The sequence below is a fragment of the Vombatus ursinus genome, unplaced genomic scaffold, assembly GCF_900497805.2.
Source record: "Vombatus ursinus unplaced genomic scaffold, bare-nosed wombat genome assembly UNPS02014335.1, whole genome shotgun sequence".
Lineage (NCBI taxonomy): Eukaryota > Metazoa > Chordata > Mammalia > Diprotodontia > Vombatidae > Vombatus > Vombatus ursinus.
The window spans coordinates 676,431-698,838 of NW_020954113.1; the positions used below are offsets into that span (position 1 = coordinate 676,431).

The 22,408-nt window shown below is 36.2% G+C and overlaps 1 protein-coding gene across 1 annotated transcript in view; it reads right to left on the bottom strand.

Moving 5' to 3' along the window:
* The window catches only part of FBN1 (fibrillin 1), a 303,144-nt gene that overhangs the window by 241,014 nt on the left and 39,722 nt on the right, over positions 1-22,408 (bottom strand). Inside the window, exons 2-5 of the mRNA XM_027860924.1 lie at positions 18,724-18,806; positions 16,387-16,485; positions 5,295-5,390; positions 1,756-1,851 (exon numbers count right to left, since the gene is read on the bottom strand). Coding sequence (XP_027716725.1) covers positions 1,756-1,851; positions 5,295-5,390; positions 16,387-16,485; positions 18,724-18,806 — 374 coding nt within the window. The remainder of the gene's footprint in view (positions 1-1,755; positions 1,852-5,294; positions 5,391-16,386; positions 16,486-18,723; positions 18,807-22,408) is intronic.

Here is a 22,408-nt window from a genome sequence, read left to right on the forward strand (position 1 = left end):
TCTAGCATTTTTCCAGCCAATCAACAAAGTACTACCTCTCTTCCAAACCAGCAGGCTACAATCAAAGTAGCTGAAGAATCAGCTGTCTTAGCTAGAAGCCCTCTCTGTCTTTATCCCCAGTTTCTCGTGACTCTTCCTATGCTCAGTTGATGTTCCTGTTTATTCTATTTTTATTAGTTTTTTCTAAAAAGCCTTTTTTTCTGGCTTCTTACATCTTCCATAACTCAAATCAGAGCTTCCTTGTTTTTATTCAATGTAGTAAAACTCGAAAAATTCTACCTATCAAGTAGGAACTCAGTAGTCTCCATACAATCTTCCCCACAGTCCTGTTATTTGATTTATAATTTCTCAGTTATAAACTTCAAAGTGCTAAAAATAATCACATGCAAATGACCAATGGATTACAATACCCTGCAGCCATGTTACCTTAGTAATGGCTCTGTCTTTAATCATTTCCTCTAAGTATATTCCTTTGAAAGCCAGCTCTTTATCTGGTTCTCAGAAACCAGATAGTGTTTCTCAACATTTCACATTTCTTTACAAGTGGATTTTTTTTTCAGTTTTCCTTACACTAATGTTATTTATAGTCCCCTTTTAGTGACTCAACTTCACATACAAAAGAAGCAGTATCTTCCATCTGTCATAAATAAAACAAGAAGAAAGAAAGAAATTGGAGCTAAATGGAAGTACCCCTTCAAGAATCAAAGTGAGGAACTGGCAGAATGGGTTTTATCATATACCTAGAGGTTTCAGGAAATATCAGGGAATATTTGGTCAGCACACACTGCAATGATAAATATCACAGAAAGATTATGATAGGATAATCTGAGGATAACTGTGATTTCTACACTAACACCAGTTGCTGAGAATGACATGGCAGAAAAACTTTGTAAGGCCTTCCAAATCAAATCAACATAAACTCTAATATTTGGTGACTTCAATGCAAAGTTGGAAAAAGGCAAAAATGGGGAGAAAAAATGGTCCAGGAAAAAGAAATGAGAGAAGCCAGAGAATTGTAATATTATATAGAAGCTTTTAGTCTAAATATCATGAATACTTTCTTAAATAATAAAAGAATTACTAGGCACTGGACATGATGAGCATCAAATAACAATATAAAGGATAACACTCCTACATTTTAAAAGACAGGAAGAGATTTATTATTGTCATAGGAATAATAATATCATAGGAATCAGCAGTATGTCCATATACAGTCAAACCATGGGCTAACTTGTCAAAGCTAAGATCATAATTGGTAATTTAAAAAAAGAACAACGATGAGAAAAATATATGATGCCCAATTAAAATTATTTAATCTAAATTAAAGTTACTGAAGATGAAAAATGGTAAATGGACAACAGAAAGGACATCAGCATTGACTATATTAATTTTACCAGAAGTTTAACCCATGTAAATTAATTTTTATAACAGGGAGATTAAAAAAAAGCCCAGCAAACGCCTTAGAAAACAATGGACTTACATACCACATAGAGGGAGATGACTTGCCAAAGACAACACTAAGTTAGATTATAAAGTCATCCGTAAAATCTTAGTAGGAAGGGTGATGCATGATTATGAAGAGTATCAGGTAATAAAACCTAGAGGAGCAGTGGTCTTGATAGCAAACACCAAAAAGAAGCCTGAAAAATTAGTTTGAAACAACTTGGCAAAGCTCATCATGTAGCCAAAATAATGACCCCACCCAAGGACTTCTGTCCCCAACATATTTCTATATAAAGAACAAGAAGTCTTTACCTCTTTCACACTGGGGTCCTGTGAAGCCATATGTACAAGCACAGCGATTGGGCGCGACACATCTACCTCCATTAAGACAACCACTTTCACAGACAGCTGTAATGCAGGGAGAAAAAAAGAAGAAAAAATGAACTTTAGATGCCATCAAAATGTCATTCTTAAACAACTACTGAAAGAGCAAAATGATAAAAGTGTACAACTAATCACTCTGATAGACATATTTTTTAAATGTTTATTTTGTAGTCTAAGTGGTTCAAAAGATAATGCTACAATAAACTTCTAGATACAAGGAGAGTTGATGTGCAATGGGTTTCTTCCTCTGTGGCAATGCTTTCAGGTATGAATTGAAAACAGTATGTTATAAAATAGTTCTCTTTTTGTATTGGGTGTGTTTCTGAAAGTTGCATGGAAACAAATTTTGTAGATTGAATAATTTTCTCATAGATCTATATTCATTCCAGAGGTTTTTACAGAAAATACAGAGGTTCTTATGGAAAAGAAATTTGTCCCATTCCCTGCCAGGTACAGTATTTGAGAAGACATTCTAAATACTCCAATGGATCTGCATTCTCATCACTTTGGATGTCTGCTCTGATGATGCAGATCATAACCCATCTGAGCCTACCCATCCTGTGGCAACTCTCCTCCAGGTCATCCCAAAAGTTTGCCCCCAAGCAATCTATTAAACACAGAAGGGAATGAGTTCTCAAAGGTTATGCCAGAGTACAAATTCTGGCAAGTTGCCATGTTGGAAAGGTTTTGAATACAATTCTGGGAACTATTCACTAATCAACATAGGTAAGTATGTTGAAGAAGCTCACCTTCAGTAAGTGGCTATCTGGAGATGATTTTTTTTCTCTTGGCCATGGCTACTTAAGAAGATACAGCATATTATATCACATAGCTAATTAACTTCAAGGATTTGTAATTTCATCAATGTGGCCATCAACACAAAACAAAACTCCTCCATAGTTTAATGGTTGTTAAGGGTTGCTATGAACAACAACAAAAAAAAAAACCCATCTCCTCTTCAGCAATTCTTTCCCAATGGAGCTGAACTGCCCCTTGGACAACATTCTGCATTATTCTGAGGCACTATTCAAAAACACAGAAGTACCAGAAAGTGTGATGATGTACAGTGAGAAGAGAGAAGCTTCAACTTGCCAGGAGAAACTTTTTTTGAGTTTCATCAAAAAAAAAGTACTACATGCTTTGGATAATTCTTCCCTCAGCAAAATTTTTCTATAGCTGCATTTTCCATTTATTGGCCTCTTTTTCAAACATCTTTATTTAAGGGGCATTGTAAGGACTTGATAAATGCTTTTTCACTCTTTCAATCCACCAAATCAAACATTAAGTGCCTACTGTGTGCCAAACACTATGCTAAGCAGTACAAATACAAAAGTGAAATATTCAGGCCTCTCAAAGAGCTTACACTCTACTGGCTTAGGGAAGGGCAAAAGTAAAGGAGGATTCTATATACAAGGCATCCCAAATGTCTTAGTGTAGTTTTAAGCTTTAATAACTTAAATTAAAATTTAATTAAATGTTAAAATTAGATTAAATTGAAAATTAAACTTTGTTGCTTAGAATTTCACTAAGACTTTTGGGACACCCTGATTTAGCTTCTTCAAGGACTTTCTATGTGACTGTGAGAATGACACTATTTCCATAGGCCTCAGTTTTCTCCTCTGAAATGTAGGAGTTGAACTAAATAATTTTTAAAGTACCTCCTAGTTGCTTTCTATGAGCCTGCCAAAACTGCAAACCAGGCTACTTGTGGCTGCTCATGTCAGCAATAAGCAAGAAAGTGTTCACAACTGTGGCTGCTGGTGGGATGTTCTTTCCCTAAGCTGAGACAGAGATCCAAATTGCCTTCAGGTTTGTCTGCCTCCTTAGCAGGCAGGATGGCCAGAACAAAGCTAAAAGGTATACAAGATCAAAGTCAAACTACCATGTAAGAGAGTTTAGAAAAACTAGATCCTCAGAAGGAAGAGTGCATTTAAGAACAACAAAACTAGAGAGGAGGCCACTTGAAAGAATATGGCCACCATCAAAGGGTCTTTCAAAGGCACATGTTGCACCACCTAAAGTGTAAGATGACTCAGAGATGTAATTAATTTAAATGTACTTAAAGGAATGTATAATACCAAAAGTATACTAAGTGAAGTTGATTCATAGTTCACATTCCATCTTCAAATTAATGGATGATGAACCCCCAAAAAAATGAAGTCAGAAATGCTATTGCATCACAGAAGTTAGCCAGATAAGTACATTTAAAGATTATAGAAAAAAATCTGTAATTAAGTGCCTAATAATTTAGTGTTGCCTGAATTTTAACAGTGAAGCTAGAAAACAATTCTAAGACACATATAACAAGAGCTGGCAAGGACCTTGTATCATCTAATCTAACAATCTATTTTACAGATGAAGAAACTAAGGTCCACTAAAGTTAAGTATAATTCTATCCCTCCTGGCTTCCTTCAAGTTCCAGCTAAAATTCCACCTTCTATAAGAAGCCTTTCCCAATCTTTCTTAATGCTAGTTCCTTCCCTCTCTAATTTATCCTGTATATAGTTTGTTTGAATATAGCTGTTTACATGTTCTAGAATGCGAGCTCCTTGAGAGCAGGGATGCCCTTCTGCCCTTCTTTGCATCCCCAGTGATTACCACAGTGTCTGGCACATAGTAGCACTCAAGAAATGTCTACTGACTAACTTAGTGACTTTCCCAAGGTCATGAAGAAAATCAGTAGCTGAGCTACAATTAGAATCCTAGGCTTTCACCAATGTTCAAGGGTTTTTACAAACACTTCCCAAACCATCAGAGTTCATCTTATTGATATCCAAAATGAATTTTTAACCATATATATCCAAATGCTACTTAGAAACGAGATTCCTTTGGAAATTGAGGGCATGCCCATCAATTAGGGAATGGCTAAACAAGTTGTGGTATATGAATGTAATGGAATACTATTGTTCCACAAGAAATGGTGAGCAGGTGGACTTCAGAAAAACCTGGAAAGACCTGCATGAACTGATGCTAAGTGAAGTAAGCAGAACTAGGAAAACACTATACACAGTAACAGCAACATTGTGTGATGACTGACTTTAGACCTAACTCTTCTGGGCGATGCAATGATCTAAGAGAATTCCAAAAGACTCATGATGGAAAATGCTACCCACATCCAGGGAAAGAACTATGGAGTCTTAATGCAGATCAAAGCATACTATTTTCTCTCTTTTTTATTATTTTTTGTTTTTTCTTTCTCACGGTTTTGCTCTTTTGTTCTCATTCTTCTTTCACAACAGGACTAATGTGGAAATATGTTTAATAACCTATAAATACGGGTTTATAACCTATATCAGATTGCATGCTGTCTTGGGGATGGGGGAGTAGAAAAAGGGAAAAAATTTAGAACTCAAAATCTTATAAAAATGAATGTTGAAAACTAAAACTAACTCAATAAATAAATATTTTTAAAAAGAAACTAGATTCTTACAATATGAGTTTAATTACACAAATGTAAAGTTACTTACGTTGTCCACAATGCGTTCCTGTGTATCCTTTCTGGCACAAACAGTGGTCATCGCTACAGCTACCTCCATTCATACACCGGATGTTACAGTGTTGTACTTTAAAAAAAAAAAGAGCAGAAATTTTTCACAACTTAGTTAAACACTCTAGGTAGCTCATTAAAAATGTTCAGTAAGTAATTTCTCAAAAAGGAAAGAGTATCTGTCAGTATTCCCATGCTTGCTACATTCAAGAGAAGATTAAAGATGATAAACACAGTTTAGCATGATTCATATTCCACCAATAAGGTATGGCTTTCACATTTCTAATAGATTTGTAATTTTTATTAAATAATTAAGATCTATTCTTATCTGTTGGGAATAGTTTTCTAAAGAGGACACCGCATACCTAGGGACTAATAAATAAAGACTCCATTTCCACACTCAGTCACAGGAAGGTCTGAGGAGTTTCTCTGATACTCACTAAGTGATGTCCCTGCCTAAGGAAGGCTAACTGGCCACTAAGATGTCATTCCTGAAGTACAGATCATAGGCAGTAACAAAAAAGTACATCTTGAGCAGTTTAATTTGTTTAATATCAGCATCAATCAGCCCTCAAAACTAGTTCTTTATTTAGACTCAAGTGTGACAGGCAGCACACTGGACCTGAAGTCAGAAAAATGTATTTTCAGATCCCACTATTGCCACTTTCTAACTAATGTGATCATAAGTAGATCACTTAACTTCTCTGATGGTCATTTTCTTCATCTGTGAAATGGAAATATGATGCATAGTACCCAGCTTTCACTATTATTCTGATGATCAAAAAAGATCATTAGGTAAACCTCTTGTAAACCTTAGAGCATAACATAAATATCAGTTATTATTTTTAATGAATTGAGTCAAACTCTCTGAGCCTGTTTCCTCCTCCATAAAATAAGAGTAACAATATTTGCACTATCTACTCCCCACAAATTTGTTATAAGGAAATCATGCTGTAGACTTATGCATATTTATCATCAATATTTTTGTATTATTGCATCATGAAGACTAATCATCTATATATATATCCATCTTAAAAATTGTGATATTCAAGAGAAGAGATACAATTAGTCAGGACATATGAAAAACTCATGTTATAAAGAGCTAGAGTAAAAAAAAAAGCATTATAAAATATCATGAGAGAAAAGAACATGAGGGACAGCATAGAACAGTGAAAAAAATTATGAACTTGGGAGTCCCAAGATCTGAGTTTGAATTCTGATGCTGCTATTTATTTTATTATGTGAACTTGGACAAGTTACTTGCCCCATCTGGGACCATTTTGTCATTTGCAAATGGTGGAGTGGAACAGCTAAGGTCCCTTCCAGCTCTAGCTATATGATCCTATGAAAGATCTCTGCCTTTCAAGCAGGACTCTAAACAAATACTTTGGATGAGGATTTAACCCTAGTACATGGAGCTAAACTCTGGTACCTCTGAAACAATAACTTCAGAAAACTTTAATAGTCTGAATGAACAAGAAATTCCCAGAGATGAAGTCTTACCAGGATTGGGATATCTCTGGTGATATCATAATAGATGGAAGGTTACCTGAAGGAGGCTGACTACTGAGAGACATTTGACTTAACTTTATAGACTTCTTTACCCCAAGAGACATATGGCAGGATAATCTTCACTTGAACCCTTAATTGTGAAGACTAGCCTGTAGGATCTTGTTATTAGGACAGCAAATACAAACTTTATACCACATTGTATTTAGCAATTATGATGTAGGAAAATTTGGAATTTTGTTCAGTCACATCACAAGTCAATAATAACACTTTTTCAGGGTTATGTTGGTGGTACAGTAGAAATAGCCACTTTTGGAGTCGAAAGACCAGGGTTCAAATCCTGACTCTGCTATTTACTACTTTGTGAACTATTTGGGCTTCAGTTTCCTTAATTATAAAATGATATTGTCTCTGAGGTTAACTTCCAACTCTTAAAATCTACAATCCATTGATCCTGAGGGCTAGTCAACAAAGTATCTTAAAAAAAAAAGCAAAGAATTTGGGGGTTTTCTGCCTATTCACCAAGTTGTGGGTTATTCAAGAGATAAGGGAACAAATTGGCATGAGAAAGCCCTCAAAAGATTTACACCAAGATGTGTAGACACACTCTATGTAAACACAAACTTAACTGTGATGTGTCCACTCAACTCTCACATCTGGCCAGGTGCAAAGGGGCCTGGTGTACTGCCAGCCCTTCTCTCAGAAAGAGAAAAATGCCTAAAGAAGTGCTCTTCCTTTTCAACACCAGTGTAAAGTAGTTTTCAGAGAGCCAAATCTGATGGTCTTTTTTCAGTCCTTATGCTATTTGACCTCTTGGCAGTATGTCACTATCGACCACCTTCTCGTTCAGGACATTCTCTCTGGGTTTCCTGACCCAGATTCTTCTGGTATCCCTTTTACCAGCCTGACTGCTTCTTCTCCGTCTCTGTGGCTAGATATTATCCATAACCCACCCACCCTCAAATGTGAGTATTCCCCAAGGTTCTCTCCTGGTCCCCCATGATTTCTGATTTTCTTCATGATTTTATGATATTCTGTCTTCATAATCTCTTCAGCTCCCTTGAATTTAATTATCATCTCTATGCAGATGGACTCACACATCTACATATCCAGATCCAGATTCTCTCCTGAGCTCCACTCCCATATCACCAATTACCTACTAATTTCTAACTAAATGTCCCAGAGATATCTCAAACCTAACAGGTCCAAAGCAGAACTCATTATCTTTTTTCCCCAAAATCCACCCCTCTTTTCAATGTCCCTCTTTTGCCAAGGGCATCACCATTCTTTCAATCTCTCAGGATTGTAACCTAAGAATTACCCTCCACTCCTCATTATACATTATACATTATTCCCCCTCCTGCACATTAGGATCTAGCCAAACCAGCTCTCCTTCTGTTCTTCAAACCTGGCACTCTATGTCTCTGCGTTGGCTGATCCCCCATGACTGGAATGTACTCCTTCTCCACCTCTGCCTTACATAAGCCCTCACTTCATTTCCTTCACCATGCAACTCAAGGATCGCATTCTACACATCAACTCCCTTTATCCCCCAAACTACTAGTGCCTTCTCACCCCAACCACCTTGTATTTACTCTGTATATGTTTGTTCTGTAATCCCTGGCCCACAGTGAGTGCTTAATAAATGGTTGACTGACTACTACATACACCTAGAGACATACTATCTGTATATAATGCAAGATCCTTGAGTGTAAGGACTACTTCATTATTGTATCTTTGTATTCCCTGTCCCTTGCCCACGTCTGGCACATAACAGGTACTTACTTAATAAATGTTTGTTGATTGATTGATTGATTGACATAGAAAGTGGGGTGTGTGTGTCAAGAAAAGGCTATAAGTCTTAAGAGAAAATAAATAAACCAGTCCACTGGTTCCTCAAGGAAATACACATTCCCTAGCATGAAAACAATTAAGCAAATAACACAGAAACTTAAGAAATGATCTGTCATCTTAAACTCTGAAGATTATTTAGTTGGTTTTAAAATTATCTGCCTATTGTTGTATTTTAATTCCATCAACTAATGCCATTTGAGGTTGAAGTCAAAGATTGCACTGAAAGACACAGTCTAAGAAATCCTGAGTTGTAGCCTGAGTGTGGACATGATCCCAAGTCACAATAGTAGCTATTGAATCATTTTGTACCTCAGTTTCTCCATGTATAAAGTAAATTACTAATTCTCTTTTTTCATTACACTGTTGTGGAGTTCAAACCCCCTGGGAAAGTGATTTAAAGATATTATTAAATTTAGGCTGCTAAGATTATATTAAAATTCCTCAACCTAAAATATCTTTTAACTATGAAAATGTGTACAAGTATACAAGAATAATGATTTGGTGAAAAGGTTGGACACTATCCTAAGTAGGTCAGGAAAAGGTGTATAGTTACTTTAAATTTATAGTTAAACTTAGCTTCATACAATCTTAGAAAAACAGAGGGGATTAGGAAAAGCATAGGAAATGATGTCATCTGTCAAGCAGCATAGGAATTTAAAACCACAAACTGATTTCAATTAAAGTAAGTCATGCCAAGAGCTAATTTCCATTCCCACATGAGCACCAAAGCCATTTAACTACTTTGAGATAAAAAGGCTAACAGTAGTTAAATAGCGATTTTTACATTATTTGTTCAAGTTGAAGACAGAATAGATTCATTCTCTTTTTCTTGAGAGTAAGAGTTACCTTGAAATGTAATTTTAGCTTACCAGCAAAGTTTCCATGATAGTTTTTACTTCTTTTGTAGAGAAAATACTGTTTTATCCTCATGAAAAATAAAAGTACTCTCTAAGTCTTATGTGACATGAAGTAACTAGTATTCCAATGATCCACACAAATCAATGAACTCTGTCCCCTGGCACCATGCAGCAAGTGCAATAATACAGTATAGGATCTTAGTTATCCACTTTGTTACATATACAATTGTAACTGAAGGTTTTGGACTAGTTTCAAGACTTGGAACTCTGGAAAGCCAACATTTCAATTTCAATGTTTTCTCTTGCTTAACAAAGAGTAAGGTCTCTCTGGCTTTTCATGAGGGAGAAAAGAAGCTATACCAGACAATGTAGAAAGTAGGCGACCAGGTTCCTAGCAGAAGTAGGAAACAGTTAAAAAGAATACATGTGTGATTTGATTTCATTTTGGACACACTCCTCCAATTGATCCACACCCTAAATTTACACTGATTTGAACAAGAGTTCCAGATGGAGAGCAATTATAGAACTAGGCCCCAAGTCTGTCGAAACAGCTGACCTAAAATTAATACCCTAAAACATGGGCTGAGTTTGGATTCATATATAAGGATTCTATTTACTTCATTGGAACCTCCACATACTCCAAGTCAGAATACATCCCTAAACTCGACTCACATTAAGGTTTTGCCAGAAACTGAAAATGCCAAGAAATTCAAAGTTAGCAATCAAAACTTCAGTATGTACAGACAGTCTCCAACTTATAAATGTGTTGTGTTCCAAAAGTTCATTTGTAAGTCAGTTGTTTGGAACCTGAAACGCCTTAGGGGGTGGGGGACTGGGTGAGAAACAAGCAGGGTCTGAGCAAAGAATGGATGCTGTTAAGTAGGGCAACATCAGGAGGGAGGCTGCCTTATTACTAGTAAATGGTTGTCTTAAGTAACCAGTTCATGAGATTGCTGTTATTTGGTTGTTTCAGTTGTGTTCAACTCTTCAATGACCCCATTTGGGGTTTTCTCGGCAAAGCTACCAGAGTGGTTTGCTATTTCCTTCTCCATCTCATTTTACAGATGATGAAACTGAGGCAAATAGGGTTAAGTGATTTGCCTAGGTAGTAAAGGTCTGAGGCCAGATTCAAACTCAACAAAGATAAGTCTTCTTGACCCCAGGCCCGGCACTCTATCCACTGTACTACTAGCTATTCTAATCCATGAGAAACCAAGTCCAAAGTAAGGTGGCCTCTAGAAAATGTTGTGACTTATCTAAAAGGGGTTTAAAGTAAGAAAGTTCGGCAAATTGCTGTAACCCAAATGTAGTCCTGTGTTCATTCAGGAAGGCTGAAGTCAATGTCACAAAAAAAAAAAACCAATGCCTCAGTAAGAAAAAAAAATTTCTTTAAGAACAATTCTTAATTAACCTAAAGCTACGAAGCTTAAGGAGGAAAGGGACTGGAAACTCACTCTACTAATAAGCAAGTCAGTTGTTGTTGTTGTTACCTACTCTACAACTGAGTCTTAGAGAGCTGCAAGAGAACCGAGTGACTTGTCCAAGGACACACAGCAAGAATGTGTCGGAGGCACAACTTAAACCTGAGTCTTCCAGTCTTCAAGGCCAGATCTCTATTCACTCCATGGTGTTCCTACTCTGAATGAAAGGCTCAAGGAGAACAAAGTCAAAAAGGAGTGCGCCAACTAAGAGAAGAACAGAAATGCAAGGGTACTATTTGTGTGTCTGGAGTTCAAGCAAAGGCTTTCTTTGGGTTGCATCAAACCTGGAATGATTCTAAGGACCCGAGACCTGCCATTAGCTTGGCAGGCACAGAGCTGGCTGAAGGAACATTAGGAGCAATTTGCAAATAAGCATGTGTGTTCCTGGCATGTTGAGTTTAATGTAAGCCCTCGGAAAACCACAGACAGACAAATTAAACAGCTAGACTAAGTTACTACATGGCTCCACTGAACACCTGAGACAACAGTTCTCCAGGGGCAGAAGTTACTACAGGATAAAAACCATTTTCATTTGGACAAGACACTTGGGGGAGAAACGAGAGGAGACAAGTTCCAGTTAGGATGAATTCATACAAATGTTCTATGCTGTCCAAAACATCTTAAAAAAAAGAAAAAGAAAAAACAGAAATGGAGAGGGTCCAGAGAAATGGGCAATTTAAATGACCTCCAGGAGGAAAAGTCTTATTTATTCATGAGGATAGAATTTTAAAGTGTAGACTCCCCAGCCTGCCTCCATCCAAGGCTGGGAAGGGGCTATACTACCTATTCCTTTCTGCCAATATAAACCCTGCAGACTCAGATCAAGACTGACCTCTTCTACAAAGCTTTTCCTGATTAACCCCGGCCCACAAGGAACTCCCTAAACTCTAGATTCCCTCTAAAATTTTCACCACGCTATCTTCCACTTACAACTATAGAATTACTTTCCATTTGCCTCAAGGGTAGGAACTACATCTTCTATTCCTATTTAAATCTCCATGGTTCCTGGCATGGTACTGGGAATGGAGAAGTACTCAAAGGTCTTATTGATTTAAATACAATCAAACTGAAAGTGATAAAAGTTTATAAAATGGTGAGACATGAGGACAGGGTGAAAAGAAGCTTGGCAAAGCCCAGAATATTAAGAGATATTTCCTGAAACCCAGAAAAGGGATTTAGTATGAATAAAAGGAAGCATGATTTTATATAACTTGTTGTGGGATAGTTTACCCTCTGGAGGTGGGAAAGGCTGAAAATACAAATAAATTCAGGAAGAGTTTGGATGAATTTATGGCTTTCAGAACCTAAATCTGACCTATAGAATCTCCCAAATGAATCTTTCCCTAATTTACAACTATCCTCCATGTACCAAGAACACTGACTCTTTCTCTGTTTTTATTAATAATCTATCTTCAAGTGCTCATAAGTCTTTTGCCTTGGCAGGCAAGTCAGCATGAGGCTCTCGTTGTGTATCATTAAAAAAAAAATCGGGCATCTACATAAGCTTGCCACTCTTCACTGATTCACTAGGATTTATTGGGATCTCTTCCTCATTGATAGAAGAGGATGCTATTATTATCAGCTAAGAGGTGGTTCCTATCTAAGGACCTCTTAAGATCCCTCTCTGAACATCTATCTGAATATCTTCCTTTCCCAAGCCTCTCCACTTCTCAGCAACCTCAAGGCTGTCTACTAGAATTGGATTTGTTCTGCAATGATCCTCAAAACCATATTAGCTGACCTCCTTTACTCTTGGGTTCTGTCACCCTTGATACTCTGAGGGATAACATGATTTCACTAGTGCTGGTATTCCTTTCCTGTAGACACACAACACATCACCTACGTGGGAATCTTCTTACTGTCTTCAATGTTGGGGAATACCTGAGCACCACCCAGGCTAGCTATCTGTTTTGTCTCATTTTGTATCATGTAACTGGTTCTTCTTTTCATATACACCCTTGATGGTTTATTCAATACTACTTTTTTAAAAGTTTTGTTCATATCTTTTTGTTTTTATATCATATCCATTTCCAGATATGTTACTAATTCCTCACCCGTGAAGGAGCCTTCCTTGTAACAAAGAAAACAGTTAAGTAAAACCAACCAACAGAGGAATTAAGGCTAATATTAACAACACCTCTCATATCCTACCCTTGCTCTCTACTCACAAAGCTACCATCTTAGTTCAGGCATCCATCACCTCTCACCTACATTATTGCAACAGTCTCTTAATTGGCCTCCCAGCCTCAAGTCTCTCACCACTCCAGCCCATCTTACACACTGCTGCCAAAGTAATTTTCCTTAAGCACAGATCTGACCACGTGACTCCGTTCCTCAACTAACTCCAGTGACTTCCTATTGAACTGAGAATAAAATATAAATCTGTTCAGTTTTTAAAGCCCTGCAGATTCTAGCCCCAACCTATCTTTCCAACTTCTTGTACATTATTTTCCCTCCCACACTGTGCAACTAAACCAAACTGGTCTTCTCTTTCTTCCTCATTCGTGACACTGTATCCCCTCTCTGTTGTTATGCATCTCCATGCATTAGCTCCCCATATCTTTATACTTATACTGCACACATATATATATATATATATATATATGTACTTGTTGTCTCCCCCAATTAGAATGTAAGCTCAATGTGACTGGAGATTATCTGATTCTTTGTACCAATGTATCCAATATCTAGCATAATACCTGACACATAGTAGCTGTTAAATAAATAATTACTGATTGATTTCATGCCACTTGCACAGAATAGCATTGGTGACGTGTTATGGCCTGCTTGTGCCCACCACTCAGCCTTTGAGTTTTCTGTAATTTTTCATTTCTTTGGTATAGTTTTGTTTTATTATTCCTTGCCATATGGCTTAATGAGGGAAATATTAAGTGTTAAAAGGAAATTGGCTTTTACAGCAGGTAATGAATCTGTTCATTTCAGAGTACAGTATTTATAAATACTGTATACAGTGTAGTACACTAGATAACTCTATCCTCCAGAGGAGATTCTATTTCAATTTGTAATTAGTTGTAACTGGTCTCTAAGTTGTTCTGTGTTAAGAGGTCTAGGTGGCACAGTGCATAGAGTATTGGACTTGGAATCACAAAGACCTGAGTTCAAATCCTACCTACAGACAGTAGCTGTAAGACCCTGGGCAAGTCACTTAAGCTAGAGTTTCCTCAACTGTAAAATGGGGATTGTAAGAGCTCCAATTCACAGATTTTATGTGAGGATCAAATGAGATAATACATTTACAAATGTTAGCAATTATTATTATTTTAACTAATCTCAATTAGAGTGAAGTTCTAACCATAAGAAGTGATGTCTACCTATGCTGCAGTTTCTTCATCAATACAAGTGGTCTCCACAAATTTATGTTACTGCATATTTCTAGAAACTATGCTGGAAAAGGGATGATAATTTCCCATAGGAACAATGATATAATTAGGGATTGGATTTCTCACTAACACCTCAGTAGCAAAGAAATTATAGTCATAGCTAATTAAATATCAAAAAGCAAAGCAATTAATTTCATGACCAAAAAAGTAAACTATATATTTAATATATATAGAAAGAACATATATGATAACTTAAAATGCTGCAAGTCCTATAAAATATGCTGTATTAATTGATTACATTTTTATACACTGAAGACCATTATACAACACATTAACATAATTATATGTATCATAAATGTGACCTTTCTAAAACTAATATTCCAGCCACATTCACAAAGCATTTAATAATATTTAATTAACAACTTTGTTATCTTCTTAGCATTCAGAGGGATTTTGAATATAATTTGGATATCCCAAGTCTTTCTAAAAAAAAAAACCAAATGTCTAGGGAAGCTTAAATTGATGCCTTATACATACCAAATACCCAATAAATATTTGTTGAATGAATGAAAGCCTTCTTTTTCTCTTAATAAATTTCCTTATAGCAGAGACAGTCAAAATCATTCCACTGATATTCAAGTAAAGTTCATGTTATTCTTTCTTTAAAAAATTCATATAAAAAGTAAGAAGTATTGAAATTCAAAGACATCCAAATGGCAACAGAGAGGTGCGTGAATAAACTGCAACATATCACTAGAGAATCAGATTGGACACGTGGTATAAAGGGATACCATCAGAGAGATGTATAACTGAAAAAATGGCCTCATAATGAAGTAAATGGTCCATATCTATTCACATCTTCCCACATGAGTATCCATGCAATGTCGGGAGGTCTAGTGCAATGGTTAGAAAACTATGTACCACCTGTTTTTATATGACCCTTAAGTTGGAAATAGTTTTTACATTTTAAAATGAAGTTTTATTATGACTAGAAATGTAAAAGTCATTTTTAGCTTGAAGACATAATGGACTCAGAGGAGCAGGAGGTTAGAGGGGCAGGATTTGGCCTCTGGCTATAGTTTGCCAAATGCCTGCCCCATTCTAGAGTAAGGACATCCCATACCAGGTGCACTCCTATGGAAGATTTAAAGGAAAAGAAATGAATAAAGAGTCACATAAGAAGGTATGGGTGAATTGTGTTGTATCCTCTTAGAGGACATATCCACATCAGTCAGATCACACACTCGTCAAGGAATCTATCTATTTGAAGGACTCACTCTAGACTTCAGCTATGATATTTGGAGAAAAAGAATCTATCTTCTTTTCCTAGCTTCTCTTTCCAACCCAAGTTACATCAAGGGTTATTTTAAAAAGGAAAAAGAAGTCACTAAAAGGCAGCGCATGGGGTGAGTATACTAGTGAAAAAGGGCAATTACAGTTCTTGCCTTGTTGCTAACAGTAGGAAGCAGGTATTTATGGACTGATTGTATAGCTATAAACTTTCTGTCTTTTCCCAGCACCAGCTAGGAAGTTATCTCCTCCCCAAGTCGCTTACCCATCACCCTACTTTAGGAAACCTAGAGAGAGAAGGTACAGAGAAAAATACACATGATGGTGGTGTTCATTTGGAACCAAAAATTGAGTGGAGGGACAGCAGCAAAAAGCTCTATTATCTAGTACTTCCCTGCAAATTACCCCCAAAATTGCTTGAATTATTCCCTATTTTATATTCCTACTATGAATTGTAGTCTTTATTGTCTTTAAACACATTTTATTATCTTTAAACAATTTGATCTTGAACCTCAGCCTCCCAGTGAGAAATGCCTTATACACTTATGCCAAAAGTGCAGGGCAGGGCAGATAAAAAAAAGCAGTTCCAAGTGTATAGAAAAACAGAAAAACTGACTGCTCTAATGAGAGAAAAAATAAAGCAGGAAGACGAAAAGCCAAAAGCTAATATGGAAGCTAAGCCACTTAAAGGAATTATTGTATCATTTGATATCATATCCTGTCATGTGCATAAAACTTACTTGATCTTGAGCCACAGGAAGGAGCTATCTGTCCAGTTGGGCAAGTACACATGTTTGGCCTTGAACAAAATCCATCTCCACAGGAATGCCGACAAATTGCTGCAAATAAAGCAAATGGTTCATTAGCAAATGAATTGAAAGCAATGAAGATACGACTGAGTATAATGGAAAACAACAACGAGTCAATATTTAGTAGACCTGTATGCTAGGCCAGCCCTACCACTTTCTAGCTGTATGACCTTGAGCAAGCCCCAACTCTTCGGAGCCTCAATTTCCTCAAGAGTATTGGAGATAGTTTCTAAGATTTTCTCCAGCACACCATTTCTCTTCTCTATACTGTAGCTTCTCCCCTGAGCTCCCTTAGCAGTGATGGAGATTCTTGGAATAGACTGCAACAAAGACTGAGACTATGGGTAGGCAGGGGTAGTGAGGAAACTATTCACCCAACTTTTTTGAGTGCTCAATACCTTTTAGCCTATTATTATTTCTGTGACATAAACCATATATTTGTGCCTTAAATGAGTTAATTCACCTTCAAAATGAGCAATACTAATCAAGGCTAACCCTATCACTGTGTTAGAGTGTGTATCTGTGATAGGAATGATACTATAAAACCTCAAAGCAGTTTGGTAGGAAGAAGCTTGGGGGAAGATGAAGTTCAAATAACATTCTCAATGGAAACTATGTAAAAAATCAAGAGGCACACAGTGGATGTTAGAATTATGATGATTGCATATTTATAATATGATAATTACAACAAATGATTACAGACATGCCTAAAATGCTTATTTAAATACACTAAAAGAACACTATCCGTATTTTTACACATCAAGGGACCTATATCAACATGATACAAACTATTTTGCATATTGAAATTGGGTTGAGTTTATCAAATAAAAAAATGTCTTCTTGATAATCAAGAACTCTGAGAAGTATTTAACTCTTTCAGGCTACAAGGATAAGATTTATTAAGATTTTTTTTCCATTTGTAAATCAATGTTTTGCTCCAAATATTTAATCATAATGGTAACATGAGGGGTTTGAACTAGACCAGGGATTCTTAACCTTTTTTAGATCATGAACCTCTTCGAAGGTCTGGTGACGCCTCCTAAACCCATCTCAGAACAACGTTTTTAAATAATTAAAGGAAATGCTAAATTTTAGAGTTTAGTGGAGATAATAATGTATTTTTTTCTTATAAAAGTTCAAAGATCCCCTAAAATCTATACATGGGAACCCTTGGGGCTTTGTGGACCTTAGGTTAAGAACCCCTGAACTAGATGAAGTCTTAGGTTCCTTCCAGCAATAAAATTCCATGATTCATAACTATGTATAGTTTATAGCTATATAGTTATATAGGTTTCTTATTTTAAAATGCTATTTTTAAAAAAGAATTATGGCCAACTTGGAACTATTCCATGGCTCCTCAGTCAGAGAAGTCATTAGTCCTATTGGCATTATCCCTTATTCTTCCAACTATATTTGTCTGATTGCTACTTTACTTTCACTACATTAATGTGACTCCCTTTCTCTAAGCTCCATGAGCAAACATACAGTTGCACCATAAGGGAATTAGATAGGCTAGTAACCAGAAAACAAAAATTTAGAAAGGATGCTAAGAGAAGCAATAATGGTATTTTCCCCTGAAAAATGTCTACAATCAATTTTTAGAGGCATGCAAAGCATATCAACTATTATGCAAATATACCCATGCATCTTCTTATTTCCTTTATGCTCCTTGGAAAATTCTAAAAGTAAAGACAAAATTAAGCTACACCTAGAGCAAATCTAAGCCTATGAGTGTGTGTGTGTGTGTGTGTGTGTGTGTGTGTGTGTGTGTAGAGGGAGAGAGAGACAGACAGACAGATAGAGAGAGAGAGAGACAGAAAGAGAGAGAGAAAGAAAGAGAGAGAGAGAAGAGGGGGAGAGGGAGAGGAAGGGAGAGAAGGAAAGGAGAGGGAAAGGAGAGACAGACACAGAGAGACACAGAGAGAGGCTCCTTTCTCTGGCAGTCTGGTGAAGACTATGGACGTCTTCTCAGAATGAAGTTTTAAATGCACAAAACAAATACAAAGGATTACAGAGGAAACCAAATACATTGGAATACTGTTATTAATATGTTTTTTAAAATAAGTTAATGGATTCTGGGTTAAGAACCCTTCCAGAGGTTGGAAAGTTTTAATACATTTCCTAAACTGGAGTCAAATTCTACCTATAGTAGGCTTTGCAGTCAATACAGTAATGCCGTATAGTTGAGTTGTACCAAATACTATAAACAATGCATACTAAAACAATAGCACCAGGAAAACTTGAATGAAAATTCTGATATGAACTTACGGACAATGCATTGATTTCCGCCAGGTAAGGTTTTCCATCCAGGGCAACAGTAAGCATTGTAACGTGATCCACACACATTTGGTCTAAAACAAAAAACACATAAATTTCATACTTTCATTGGGTGAAAAAAGAGATTAACAAACTAAATGAGAAAATCATTTTGCTATAGGATACAGGAAACAAATTTGGAGAAATAGGTCCTGTTTTGGTAGTTTGGAGTATTTTAATGATCCCTTTGGGAGTACTCTTGCAGCGATGATTAATATAAACTATGCATGCAATCTGTCAATAAAATGAAAATAAGTGAAGCAATATGAAGTATGTGAAATTATATCAGCATGTGAGGAACTCAGACAGTAGATCCATATGAACTTAATTTAAGAAATAAACCACCTTTATCTATAGGGAAGGAAACCTACTACATTGAGGATTTCAAATGTCTGTTCTTTGAGGTCTGTTTTTTTTCCCCCTATGGCCCAGCCTACCTCTAAAATGTTACAACATTCTTACTTTTACCAGAAATACAGGAATGCAAACTATGACATTACTCAGTAAAATAAAAGCCAAAACATGTAAATATTTCTTTAGCAAAGGTTTAGAAAAGCAGTTGTTACAGGCTTTCAGGAAAAACAACAGAAATATGAAGTCAATATCACTTAGGGATGTTTGTTGCAAACTAACAATTCAGCCAGGTTTCTTGGGGACATAGCCCCAGCTTACAGCTTAGGAGGAAGAAATTCAAATGCTATCTTTTCAAAAGTTTATAGAAACAAATGGTTAAAGAATAGTTGTGTCTAACCTGGAAAAATTAAAGTTTTTTTTTTAATATATAACTGTAGATACAGATAAAGATCACAGACACACAATGGGAAACATCCATTTTATTCTGCAACATCCTGAGGTCCCAAATATTGACTTTGGTTGCAAAATTTCAAGGGATGATTTAGATGGCCAAATTTTTTACAATTATTCCCAGGATGGCTGGTGGAAACACTTATAAAAATTCTAGATGAGAGAAGACAAACATTTTTAAGCTAGCTTCTGAGATAAAATCTACTTTTGGTAAAGAAGCACTCACACAAATGGTTTTTTTTTTAAGCGGTTCCTTACTGCAACAAACATTTGGCAATATCGTTGCAGGCTATGTATATAAATTCACATACTCTTCTCTGAATCATATTCCATTATACTGGGTGGATATCTTTCTTTAGTCAAACAAGTTAGTCACACTAGGGTTTAAGCCTACGCACTCAAAACTTTTGCCAGGTCAAACATTAAAGAGAATGGTAAATGCCTTATGGACACAGATACAATGACTTAAACTTTTTTTTTTTTTTTACCCCACAGCACTTAATACAATGTGTTAGATACAATAAATAACTGGTTGATACATTTGAAAGGGAGGTTACAATAGACAGCCAAGAAGCAAGTACTCAACCTCCACAGAGGTTCTTCCAATCTACAGAGCTAATTGAAGCCAAAACTAAACTCCACAGCAGTAGGGTGCTGGGGAATAGGGAAAATCCACAGGGCTCCACCCACAACCCAATCCAAAACTGCACATTGCAAAGACTGGGGGCTACAGGAGATCAGCTGATGATGCCTAAGTAGGGTTAACTGCCACAGATAATTTAGCCAGAATTGATCTATCTAATCATTTGCAGAAAGTAAACAGGGTGTGTTCATCTCTTTGTCTTTGAATCCCTAGTATGTAACATGGTGCGTGGTACATAGAAGGTTCTTAATACTTACTGTTGATTGATTGACTGTTTGAATTTGACCTGGAATATGCTCTCATTGGATAATCAATAAACATTTACTCCTGACATTTATTATTGACTATTGACTTGTAGGTGCTTAATAAATTTTATTGACTGACTGATTGATTGATTCCAGTTAACCTGGAATATGCTCTATGATACATGGGCTGATTTACCCCCACCAACATAGATCAATGTTACAAGATAAATTCTAGGGTATAGATTGAAGTACAAAGAGGTCACAGAGTCAGTAAATAGAAGAGGATGTATTTAAACCCAGAACTCTATTCACTACATCCCACTGCTTCTCCTGTGGCACACAGTTGTTGTTTCTTAATCTCCTATCAAATCTAGTATCCTAACATTCTGTTATAGTACATTTGAATCTTTAAGGTTTTTTTTTTAAGTTGACTATAGGTGGCTAGGTGGTGCAGTGGATAGAATGCTGGGCCTGGAGTCAGGAAGACTCATCTTCCTGAGCTCAAACTTGGCCTCAGACAATTACTAGCTATGTGACTCTGAGCAAGTCACTTAATTCTGTTTTTTTTTTGTCTTGTTTGTTTGCCTCAGTTTCCTCATCTGTAAAATGAGCTTGAGAAGGAAATGGCACACCACTCCAGTATCTTTGCCAAGAAAACCCCAGATGAGGTCATGAAGAGTTGGACACGATTGACAAACAACTGAATGACATGGAAAAAGCATCAAGTTTTTCTTTAGTCACTGTCTCATCAAAGTCTAAATTTGCCTTATCTTCCTCTCCCTAGTAACTTCAAATTAAGTTTGATTTAAACAAAGGCAAAAGCAATGGGAAAAGTCAGACCTGAATTAATAAATTCTAATATGTATAATAAGTTAAATGAAACAAGCTAACTTCAGAAAATGCATATGTAATCTATCCATGCTGCCACCTTCTAGTTACTCTTTCATATGTCCAATTCATTTTATTTCTAAATTCTCTAAGTTGTTGAGTCATAGTCTTTTTATTTATTGCCTCTAAATGCTTTGAGGTTTTAGTTTATGTCAATACATTTTCTTTCTGGACATTCAATTTTAGTTGTTTCAGTTACATATTCTAGTAACTTTAACAACATTTTTTAATGTTGTTACTCTTGGGTCCTTATCAGTTCCAAGCCATGATCCCATATTTTTGTCCCATGCCAAGTAATAGAAAGATACAAGATGTCCCTTCTGCTGTTGGGTCTTCAAAACTTCAGGGTAATGGAACTTACTGAAACAAACTGGGTGGTATTGGTAGTACTTATCCAGAAAAATAACTACAATTATCAAAAATAAACTGATTGTCTATTTTTATTGGAAATACTAAAACTCAGAAAATACTGGCAAAAGTACTAGTTTTTTTTCCTTAGGAAAGACCAAATTTTATGGCCAGAACACAACGCACATCTTACATTTACAAACAGGAAACATATACCTGCTTGGCCAAAACAGTTTTCATCATCATGACAGCTTATACTATAAATGCATACATGTGTCCAGGGTGTCCCAAAAGTCTTTATGTAGTTGTAAGCCTTAATAGCTTTTCTATTCCTGGCACAGAGAAGGTGATTATTAATTAATGATACAGAATATATAAGCTTTAATAGCTTAAAATTGAACTAAGACTTTTGGGTCACCCTGTATAATGCTTTAAATTTTTCAAAGTCCTTTACATATATTATCTCATTTGAACCTCACAACCATGCTGGAAAATGAGTACTAAAGTTATCTTCTCATTTTACAGATAAGGATGCTGAAGTTCAGAGTAGTTAAGTGACTTGTTCAAGGTCACACAGCTAGAAATCACCAAACTGGGATCAGAACCCAAGTCTTTCTATGATTCTATCAACTATGCCATGTAAATTCACATCTCACTAAGTCAAGGAGCTCTAATTAGCAGCAACTTGTAAATTTAAAAAGCACAAAAG